General features: G+C 44.8%; 1 protein-coding gene across 2 annotated transcripts in view; it reads left to right on the plus strand.

Annotated features, from left to right (window-relative positions):
- LOC126981542 (uncharacterized) overlaps positions 1 to 11,019 on the plus strand; it is a 40,851-nt gene extending 29,832 nt beyond the window's left edge. For both annotated transcript variants that reach the window (XM_050832746.1, XM_050832745.1), the window contains 6 exons: positions 1,159 to 1,279; positions 3,387 to 3,480; positions 3,812 to 3,947; positions 7,748 to 7,868; positions 8,288 to 8,405; positions 9,872 to 11,019. In XM_050832746.1, coding sequence (XP_050688703.1) covers positions 1,159 to 1,279; positions 3,387 to 3,480; positions 3,812 to 3,947; positions 7,748 to 7,868; positions 8,288 to 8,405; positions 9,872 to 9,964 — 683 coding nt within the window. In that variant the 3' untranslated portion in view covers positions 9,965 to 11,019. The remainder of the gene's footprint in view (positions 1 to 1,158; positions 1,280 to 3,386; positions 3,481 to 3,811; positions 3,948 to 7,747; positions 7,869 to 8,287; positions 8,406 to 9,871) is intronic.
- Positions 11,020 to 11,254: the final 235 nt, after the last annotated feature.

The raw sequence follows: 11,254 nt of genomic DNA on the forward strand, positions 1-11,254 counted from the left end.
TTGGTTTTTTTTTCACAGCGTATCGCCGTGCTTCAAAATGATTCGCGTCGGTGTTTCTAAATATTCGTGTTTAGCAAGATAACGGAGGCTCCTATGGTTATTTTTGATATCGCATCTTAATCTACGGTATTTTCTACGTTTATCAGTAGGTCTGTTTTTCTTTTAAACTTGGTAATAAAAAAAAAATGATCGTTTTGACAAAAATCCTCAGGGGGGGGCAAATGTGGCCCGGGTCGGAACGAATAGGGTTAAGTCGTAGACAGAAGGAAACACAGACAGAGGAAGGACGGGATTTATGTATTAATCTTGTGTTGGGTCATTCAGGAAATCTTTTAAGTCGCAGGCAGGAGGGAATACAGACAGAGGAAGGACGGGTTTTATGTTATTCTTGTGTTGGGTCATTCAGGAAAGCTTTTAAGTCGCGGGCAGGAGGGAATACAGACAGAGGAAGGACGGGTTTTATGTATTAATCTTGTGTTGGGTCATTCAGTAAATCTTTTAAGTCGCGGGCAGGAGGGAATACAGACAGAGGAAGGACGGGTTTTATGTATTAATCTTGTGTTGGGTCATTCAGTAAATCTTTTAAGTCGCAGGCAGGAGGGAATACAGACAGAGGAAGGACGGGTTTTATGTATTAATCTTGTGTTGGGTCATTCAGGAAAGCATTTAAGTCGCAGGCAGGAGGGAATACAGACAGAGGAAGGACGGGTTTCATGTATTAATCTTGTGTTGGGTCATTCAGTAAATCTTTTTAAGTCGCGGGCAGGAGGGAATACAGACAGAGGAAGGACGGGTTTTATGTATTAATCTTGGGTTGGGTCATTCAGTAAATCTTTTAAGTCGCGGGCAGGAGGGAATACAGACAGAGGAAGGACGGGTTTTATGTTATTCTTGTGTTGGGTCATTCAGGAAAGCTTTTAAGTCGCGGGCAGGAGGGAATACAGACAGAGGAAGGACGGGTTTTATGTTATTCTTGTGTTTGGTCATTCAGGAAAGCTTTTAAGTCGCAGGGAGGAGGGATTACAGACAAAGGAAGGACGGGTTTTATGTATTAATCTTGTGTTGGGTCATTCAGGAAAGCTTTTAAGTCGCAGGCAGGAGGGAATACAGACAGAGGAAGGACGGGCTTATATGTTACGCTTGTGATCGGGCTTGCAGGACAGGACGTGGTGCCGAGCAGTGGCGTGGCCCGGTCGGTGTTCGGCGTGGTGTGGGTGTCCGCCGTCATCCTGTACGCCGCCTACACCTCCAACCTCGTCTCACACTTCACCGTCACCAAGTAAGCGGGCAGACTCACCCAGGGCCAAGGAAGAGAGGTCAACCCATTTTCTTGGCCTTGGACTCACCCTTGATTCACCATCGTCGAGTACCAGGCTGACATTCTCCAACACACCCACACTTGATAGAGTTATCCTTCTGCCGGCTTTTCCCATTGAATATCGAAAACGTGTACGGAATAGCGGGCAGGAACGTAGATTTCCGAAGTGTCTACATGATTGGCACCTCCCCGAGCCTCTGAACCGTGAGAGCGCAAGGGTCGTGGCTTACAAACTAACAAAGTAATCCTCCTCAGTATACTTCCCTACCAAAAGTACTGATGTGGCTAAAACTATTATAATCTAACCTAATCCTTGACTAACCTAACCTAAGCAAGACCGCGTGACTAATCTATTTACAGGAATATGCAGGCAGGGACATGAGACAAGGGATAGGCTACCGGGTAAGACTATGTTGGCTAAATGCAATGGGTGCGTGTCTTTCACTCTTGTGGTAGGTTATTCGTCCTCGGAAATTCCTCGAACGATATTATGTGTGTGTGTGTGTGTGTGTGTGTGTGTGTGTTAGACGGAGTGGGGGTGATGTAGACTCGCGAGGGTTTGTACAGACAGAATGACGTGCCGTGGTGATAAGTTTGCGCCCGGAGACAATTGTTTGCGAAGCGGTGATGGTTGTTTATGGAAATGTGATATGTCTCGCCTGTACGTCACGTTTTGCTGGGCTGCACGGCGTCGCTATTTTTACGTTTATGTTGAAACAGAAAGCGGGCTAATAGATTTATCGGAACACACACACACACACACACACACACACACACACATGATGGCGTCGTATGTTCTGTTAGTATATACGGTTCATAAACTGCGGGACATTCAAGGTTAAATAATATCGAAAGCGTCGATATTTCGGAGATTTTAACACTTTTGAACACACACACACACACACACACACGCCTGATCCGGAGTTTACCAGTAGTACGCAGCGTAAAAGAACAAGGAAAGTTTTAATTCTTCCTTCCAATAGAGTGATGGGCGGGCAATCCTTAATTAACGAGAGAGAGAGAGAGAGAGAGAGAGAGAGAGAGAGAGAGAGAGAGAGAGAGAGAGAGAGAGAGAGAGAGAGAGAGAATATGTGCTCTTTAAAATATATCTGAGCATTATTCCTTTTTTAAGCTGAAGTCCCAAAGATATTTTTATTCTGATTCGAGTAGCTAATTAAAAGATGCGTACAAATTGGCAAGCATACCCTATCCCTAAGTAGCAACTATTGAAAAGATGCGTACAAATTGGCAAGCATACCCTATCTCTAAGTAGCAACTATTGAAAAGATGCGTACAAATTGGCAAGCATACCCTATCCCTAAGTAGTAGCTATTGAAAAGATGCGTACAAATTGGCAAGCATACCCTATCCCTAAGTAGCAACTATTGAAAAGATGCGTACAAATTGGCAAGCATACCCTATCCCTAAGTAGTAGCTATTGAAAAGATGCGTACAAATTGGCAAGCATACCCTATCCCTAAGTAGTAGCTATTGAAAAGATGCGTACAAATTGGCAAGCATACCCTATCCCTAAGTAGCAACTATTGAAAAGATGCGTACAACCCTAAGTAGTAACTATTGAAAAGATGCGTACAAATTGGCAAGCATACCCTATCCCTAAGTAGCAACTATTGAAAAGATGCGTACAAATTGGCAAGCATACTCTATCCCTAAGTAGTAGCTATTGAAAAGATGCGTACAAATTGGCAAGCATACTCTATCCCTAAGTAGTAGCTATTGAAAAGATGCGTACAAATTGACAAGCATACCCTATCCCTAAGTTGTAGCTGTTGAAAAGATGCGTACAAATTGGCAAGCATACCCTATCCCTAAGTTGTAGCTGTTGAAAAGATGCGTACAAATTGGCAAGCATACCCTATCCCTAAGTAGCAACTATTGAAAAGATGCGTACAAATTGGCAAGCATACTCTATCCCTAAGTAGTAGCTATTGAAAAGATGCGTACAAATTGGCAAGCATACCCTATCCCTAAGTAGCAACTATTGAAAAGATGCGTACAAATTGGTAGTATACCCTCTCCATTTCTCTCCCTTCTCCCCTCCCTTCAGACTCTCCCTGCCCGTCAACAACCTGGAGGAGTTGGTGGCCAGCAGTTACAAGTTCGGCACCAGGACGGGCTCGGTCTACATCGATAACATGAAGGTGAGGAACGTGTAGCTTTTTTGTCTTATTGTCAGATTTTCACTCGTTTTCGGATCCAGAATGTATGTTTATAGTGTCCACCTCCTGTCCTCTTCCTTTTTAATGATTGATTGATGGTTTTATAGCTTCCGTTGGTGTTCTCTCTCTCTCTCTCTCTCTCTCTCTCTCTCTCTCTCTCTCTCTCTCTCTCTCTCTCTCTCTCTCTCTCGCTTCTCTTTCTTATTCATTTTCGGACCCAGAACTTATATATACCTCGTGTCCACCTCCTGTCATTTTCCTTTGTTTTTTGTTGTTCCTTTTATTTTATCCTTTTCTCTTTCCTTTCGTGAAGATGTCGGACACAGGGGTATATCAGGCCGCCTCCCGGAAGCTTCAGTCCTTCGGCAACAGCGTCCTTATGTCCACCTACGAGGACGCCATACAGAGGACGCTCCAGGGATCCTACGCCTTCATCGGGGACTACGTGGGTAAGGATTGCAGGAGAGGGAGGAGGGAAGAGGATCAGGAATAAGAGAAAGAGACAGGGAAGAAGTGAAAGGAAACATGGAAACATGGAAACATGGAAATGCAGGCAACAGAAAGCCTATTGGCTCAATACGAGGTTGCCCGCTTTGGTGATTTAATCTGCTCGACAGCCACTTGGGGCCTGGGGAGCAGATGAAAGCACCCCGACATTGAGGAGCAGATGAAAGCACCTCGATATTGAGGAGCAGATGAAAGCACCTCAATATTCAGTTTACTCCCGACGCAGCGAAGTGACGGTCGATTCTATATTTGAAGGAGCTGATAGTATTCGCATTTACTACTTCTGAAGGAAGATTGTTCCAGTGACGGATGACTCGGTTTGAAAAGGAACTCCATCCGATGTCTGTGTTACAGCGACTAGACTGTATGGGTAAACCGTTATTTCTAGTTCTTAGGTTGGTTTGCAGTTCAAAGAATTTGGAGTAATCGACGTTATTGAATTTTTTCAGATACTTGAAGAGAGAAGGAGAGAGGGAAGGAAAAAGGGAAGGAAGAAGAGACAGGGAAGAAGTGAAAGGAAGGAGAGAGGGAAGGAAAAAGGGAAGGAGGAAGAGAAGGGAAGAAGTGAAAGGAAGGAGAGAGGGAAGGAAAAAGGGATGGAGGAAGAGAAGGGAAGAAGTGAAAGGAAGGAGAGAGGGAAGGAAAAAGGGAAGGAGGAAGAGAAGGGAAGAAGTGAAAGGAAGGAGAGAGGGAAGGAAAAAGGGAAGGAGGAAGAGAAGGGAAGAAGTGAAAGGAAGGAGAGAGGGAAGGAAAAAGGAACGGAGGAAGAGAAGGGAAGAAGTGAAAGGAAGGAGAGAGGGAAGGAAAAAGGGAAGGAGGAAGAGAAGGGAAGATGTGAATGGAAGGAGAGAGGGAAGGAAAAAAGGGAAGGAGGAAGAGAAGGGAAGAAGTGAAAGGAAGGAGAGAGGAGAGGAAAAAGGACGGAGGAAGAGAAGGGAAGAAGTGAAAGGAAGGAGTGAGGGAAGGAAAAAGGGAAGAAGGAAGAGAAGGGAAGAAGTGAAAGGAAGGAGAGAGGGAAGGAAAAAGGAGCGGAGGAAGAGAAGGGAAGAAGTGAATGGAAGGAGATAGGAGAGGAAAAAGGGAAGGAGGAAGAGAAGGGAAGAAGTGAAAGGAAGGAGAGAGGAGAGGAAAAAGGGAAGGAGGAAGAGAAGGGAAGAAGTGAAAGGAAGGAGAGAGGAGAGGAAAAAGGGAAGGAGGAAGAGAAGGGAAGAAGTGAAAGGAAGGAGAGAGGAGAGGAAAAAGGGAAGGAGGAAGAGATGGGAAGAAGTGAAAGGAAGGAGAGAGGGAAGGAAAAAGGGAAGGAGGAAGAGAAGGGAAGAGGTGAAAGGAAGGAGAGAGGAGAGGAAAAAGGGAAGGAGGAAGAGAAGGGAAGAAGTGAAAGGAAGGAGAGAGGAGAGGAAAAAGGGAAGGAGGAAAAGAAGGAATAATGGAAGGAAAATGGGAGGGAGTGAAGAAAAGGAGAAAAGGGAAGGAGTAAAGAGAATGAGAAAGAGAAGGAAAAAAGAAATTAGAAAGAAAAGAAAAAAAGGGAAAGCAGTGAGAGAAAGTGTAAAGGGAAGGAAAATGGGAAAAAGAAAGGGATGGAGAAGGGAAACAGAAGTAAAGGGAAGGAGTAAAGGGCAGGGGTAAAGGGTATGAGAAAGGGAAGGAGAGAAGGAAGGAGAAAGGGAAGGAGTGAAGGGGAAGTGGACAAGGGCGACGGGTGGAAAAAGTGATTGTTAGGGATATCGAACGTGCATGCAGGATACGGATGTTGAATTATGTATAAACGAAGAGAAAGAGTATAGATGATAAAAAGAATAGAAGTTAAAAGAGAACAAAAAGCTCGTGTGAGTGGCTAAACCGAGCTGACTGAAAAGGAACAGCAGTAGAGGGAAGGTGGAGAGGAGAGAGGGGTGGAAAAAGGTGCTGGGGATGGAATTTTAAGAATGTACAAACCAGGGGAAGGTGGATGGATGATAAAGATGACTAAAAAAGATAAAAGGGAACAGAACGCTTGTGTGTGGGGCTGAGCTGTACTGACTGGCTTACTGACTGGCTGATTAACTTGCTGACTGACTGACGGTAGTGGTGGTAGGTCGTTTGTTCCGTGACTGGCTGACTGACTTGCTGACTGACTGACGGTAGTGGTGGTAGGTCGTTTGTTCCGTGACTGACTGACTAACTGGCTAATAATTGGCTGACTAACTGGCTGAGGGACTGGCTAACTGACGGACTGGCTGACTAACTGACGGGCTGGCTGGTTAACTGACGGGCTGGCTGACTAACTGACGGGCTGGCTGACTAACTGACGGGCTGGCTGACTAACTGACGGACTGACTGACTAACTGACGGGCTGGCTGACTAACTGACGGGCTGGCTGACTAACTGACGGGCTGGCTGACTAACTGACGGGCTGGCTGACTAACTGACGGGCTGGCTGACTAACTGACGGGCTGGCTGACTAACTGACGGGCTGGGTAACTAACTGACGGACTTGCCGACTGACTGAATGAATGACTGGCTGGCTGGCAGACTAGCGAGGGTAGTGGGGCGTTTATGTCCCATGACTGACACAGATCATAAAGGCCTCAATATGTGTGTGTGTGTGTGTGTGTGTGTGTGTGTGTGTGTGTGTGTGTGTGTGTGTATGCTGCGTGCGTTGTGAACACTTCCCAAGACCACAAAGGAGATTGATTTAATGACCTCGCCTGCCGCCTGACCACTGCTGCTAGACTTATTGCGATATTTACAGGACAGACTCAGGAAAAAAGGGGAGGGCGCGAAGTAAATGGAGGTAAAGGAAATAAAAAGCTGTGTGTATTAGACGCTTGGTTCCAGCATTGGGAATAAATAGAATGAGGAATGGGTGGTGTGGTCCATTGGCGTTTTTGTATGTACCCATGAACACACACACACACACACACACACACACACACACACACACACACACACACACACACACACACACACACACACACATACCGTCAGTCTGTCCTTCGTTTTTCCCTCCATTTCACCGTATGTTTATATATTATTAATTGAGAGAGAGAGAGAGAGAGAGAGAGAGAGAGAGAGAGAGAATATATTTTATTACTATGTATTTTATTTTATTAGGAGGGAGAAAGTGAAAGTGGTGTTATTTTACCTTAGATTTTTATTTTTACCAAGTTGTTGTTTTCCCTTAAATAATGTGTTTCGTGTTTGTTTCTGATCCCTCCTTCTATTTATCTACTTATCTATCTCTATCTCTAATATCACAATTATCTACCTTGATTCTACCTTGGCCATTATCGTTAATTGCTCAGTATTTACACTTATACCTCAATTCAATCAGCCAGACAGTCAATCAGTCAGTCAGTTAGTCATTGGGTCCTTCCTCGACCAGCGCTGGACGCAAAATGAAGTCTTCGTGAACCAGCTCCAACGTCTTTCCCTCAGCATCTTGATTCATATTTCACTGTAACCCAACCTAACCTAACCACATTGACCATTAGTATTTCCTTACTGTTTACATCTATACCTCCGTTCAGTCAGCTAGTCAGTCAGTCAGTTGGTCAGTCAGTGAGTCAATCATTCATTCTGTCAGTCACTCAGTCAGCCAGTCAGTTAGTCAGTCAGTACATTCAGTTCAGTAATTAATTCATTCACTCATTCAGTCAGTCAGTCAGTCAGTTCATTCAGTTCAGTAATTCATTCATTCATTCATTCAGTCAGTCAGTCGGTCAGCCAGTCAAAGTCCTTCCCTCCTTTCCCTCGACAGTGCTGGACTACTACCAACGCAAGGACTGTAACCTGGTGCTGCTCAAACAGAGGCTCTTCCCCACCATGAGCTCCATCGCCCTGCCCCAAGGCTCTCCGCTGCTCCCCGCCTTCAACCACTAGTAAGGACACACACACACACACACACACACACACACACACACACACAGTTATATTCAAGGTTGTCTGTATGTAGTCCATTTTTTTGTGAGTAAATTAACAATGTGATTATTGACCGCAGACTCCATTTGTAAAGTTAAAAGAAATAAGACAAAACAAAACTCATGTAAATTATAAAGATAGAAAAAGGAGCAAAGTTTAGAAGAAAAAATAATCCTTTGCTTCCCTTTTTGCTTTCTAACTTTATATTTGTCCTTCTCCTGTGTGTGTGTGTGTGTGTGTGTGTGTGTGTGTGTGTGTGTGTGTGTGTGTGTGTGTGTCCCCTTCCTTCCCTCCTTCCCTCCATTTTGGCTCATATAAACATTCATTCCCACTTGTCCTTTTCCTGTGTGTGTGTGTGTGTGTGTGTGTGTGTGTGTAGCCTGTCCCTCATGAGCGAGAGCGGCATCACGGAGAAGCTGCGACAGAAGTGGTGGAGCGCCCAGCCCTGCCCCTCCGCCGCCACCCTCACCGCCTACCACAGTATTCAAATGATGGAGGTACGCTCTCTCTCTCTCTCTCTCTCTCTCTCTCTCTCTCTCTCTCTCTCTCTCTCTCTCTCTCTCTCTCTCTCTCATGGTAGTGGTAAGATAAAGGTGAGTGCATACGCTATAGCTTCGCGTTGCCGCAGTGCTCATCTCCGAGTCGTTGGCCATTTGAGCCTGTGGTAGGTAAGGACCAATTTACCCCGGGACATGTGTCAATGTGAGAATCAGGAATGGTACAGTTTACCTTCCCCAGCTTTCCCCAGATACCCATTTATCGACCTACCCGCTAGATGAGCCGCACACCGACTGCCCGGGCCGAGATTCGAACCCGGTGTGGCGCCCGCGGAGTAGGAGCCAGGCACGTACGTTGACCACTAGACCACGGAGGCGTATATGGTAGTAGTAGAGAAGGTGACAATAAGTAAGTTTCAGCGATTAAACCTAAAATTAATGAGAAAGCAATATTAAAAAGATCTCTCTCTCTCTCTCTCTCTCTCTCTCTCTCTCTCTCTCTCTCTCTCTCTCTCTCTCTCTCTCTCTCTCTCATTATAGGAGTAGGGAAGGTAATATTAAGTAAGTTTTATTTATCAAACAAAAAATTAACGAGCTAACAGAGGAAAAGAGGTCGTTCAAGGAGTTTCGATTAGTTCAGAGATGCTTCGATCGTTCGCTCTCTTTACTGCTGCTTCGGATGTTGCCAACTCTTGAGAAACATCTGGGTTAGTGTAGTGAGAGGCAGGAAGGTGGAAGGAGAGAAGGAGAGCAAAAAGTTTATATGTTTATTAAGTGAGAACGATAAGAAAGGAAGAAGGAAAAAAAGGTAAAAAGAGCGATAAGTGATGTCAATAGTGGTAGAAGGAAAAAAAAAGTGAAAATAGAAGAAAAAAGTAAGACTTTGTTAGTGATAGTTTACTTTTATGTTGGCTTGTACACCAGTGACTTTGAATCATAACCCGCACAGCAAAACGTAAGTAAAAGCAATATAGTGAGTCTCCTGGCCACAACGCAACCAAATCTAGCTTTCGGTATACAGAATATTTAGTAAACATGAGAGAGAGAGAGAGAGAGAGAGAGAGAGAGAGAGAGAGAGAGAGAGAGAGAGAGAGAGAGAGAGGCGGGTTCAAGGAGAGGAAATGAAGAGAAAAACAACGAAATACCGAAGTATAAATTAGGAACTCAAGCCGGATGAGAGAGAGAGAGAGAGAGAGAGAGAGATTAGTTGGCTCGGGCCCCACACAAATGGACTTCTTAGCCTATTTGCGTCGGACTGCTGAAGAATAGACGAAAACTCTCTTAAGGTTTGTGAGTGGGTCAGATATTCCTTAAATTATAATGGCTTGTGTTTGTGGGTGTGGTCGTGTGTGGGGGGAGGGGAGGGAAGGGTGCTGGGGCGGGCGTGTACATTGGGGGGGGGGGGGGGGGAGTGTTGGTGCGGGCGTGGGCGTGGATGTGACCTGCATCGCGTCTCCTTCCTCCAGGTGTTCTCCGCGCTGGTAGTGATGGGCGCGGGCGTGGCGTTGGCGCTGATGGTCTGCTGCCTGGAGTGTGCACGCCCCCCGCGCCTCCCCTGACCCCACGCCCTGCCGCTAGCCACACGCCACACCGCCACACCCACGCACGCCGCCGCCACCACCACCGCCACCAGGCCTGTATACTCCCGCACAGATCCTGACTTACCATGATTGTTGGTTTAGTAAGGCTTTAGACAGGCTTCTGGTGCGTCTGTAGTGTTTTCTCATCTAAGTATTAATAGATGTAAGTATTAGAAGTAGCTTACGTGCTGTTGAATCCTGTTACTATATTAATGATTATCGAACTTTAATTGCTATCTAACAATTACCCCTCACTACCCATTGACAAGTTATGCACGGTAATTATTAAAAGTAGTACGTGTTGTTGAATTACGCCATTATAGATATACCAATGTTTATCGAACCTTAATTACCACGTCCATGTTTTATCCTAGAAGTACCCTCGCGAGCCATTTGCTAATCTCTTAACAGTGCTGAGAGCTGCGCCTCATAATTGGCTCCGAATAAAAGTACTATTATAAATAAGAGAACAACCGTCCGTAAGTAACTAGTTGTAATAGTTTTGTTATCACCTCTATATCCTTGTTGTAGGAGCCGCTCGTAACTGTTCGTCGATAGTCGTTAAGTTCACTGCGTGTTTCGAGAAAAGTACTATTGTGTAAAGCGACGTAATTAACCTCACATTGGTAGGTATAACTGTTGTCTTTGATTCCGTGGCTGTTTGGACGAGTACTATAGGTCTGTGTAAGTAGCCGAGGCAGTTAATCGGTAGTAGGCTATTTATTTATCAAGTCCTGAATTGCTTGTTAAAAGGTTAGGATAGTGTACAGCCCTAACATCTCATCGGTGGTTCAGATCATTACAGGCCAGTGATCGGCACACATACAGTTATCTGATGCAAGGCCAGTATAGTGTAAGCCGTAATAGGTCATCGGTGTTATCTGAAGTAATTAAATTGCTTGCTTTGAGCGGATGTTTTCATAATTATAATTTTCCTCTTTGTGTAAAGCCCACAATTCTTATCAGTCATAATTATATTGTTGAAGTGTTGAGGCTGGGCATAGTGTGGATTATTATTAATACTACTACTACTACTACTACTACTACTACTACTACTACTTCTATAAAAAAAAAAGTCCGTTTCATTCCATCTGTCCATTCGCGAACGTAAATGTGGCACCTGCCACAGACTTACATAATTATATGAGTCTGTGGCACCTGCGCATTGTTAGTTCACGATTGCGTGAAGATCAACTTTATATTTTCAGTGATATTGTTGAATGTTTAATTATGTATACAAAAAAAAAATCAAGTCTTTTTATATGAACC

Source organism: Eriocheir sinensis, chromosome 48, assembly GCF_024679095.1.
Source record: "Eriocheir sinensis breed Jianghai 21 chromosome 48, ASM2467909v1, whole genome shotgun sequence".
NCBI classification, from domain to species: domain Eukaryota; kingdom Metazoa; phylum Arthropoda; class Malacostraca; order Decapoda; family Varunidae; genus Eriocheir; species Eriocheir sinensis.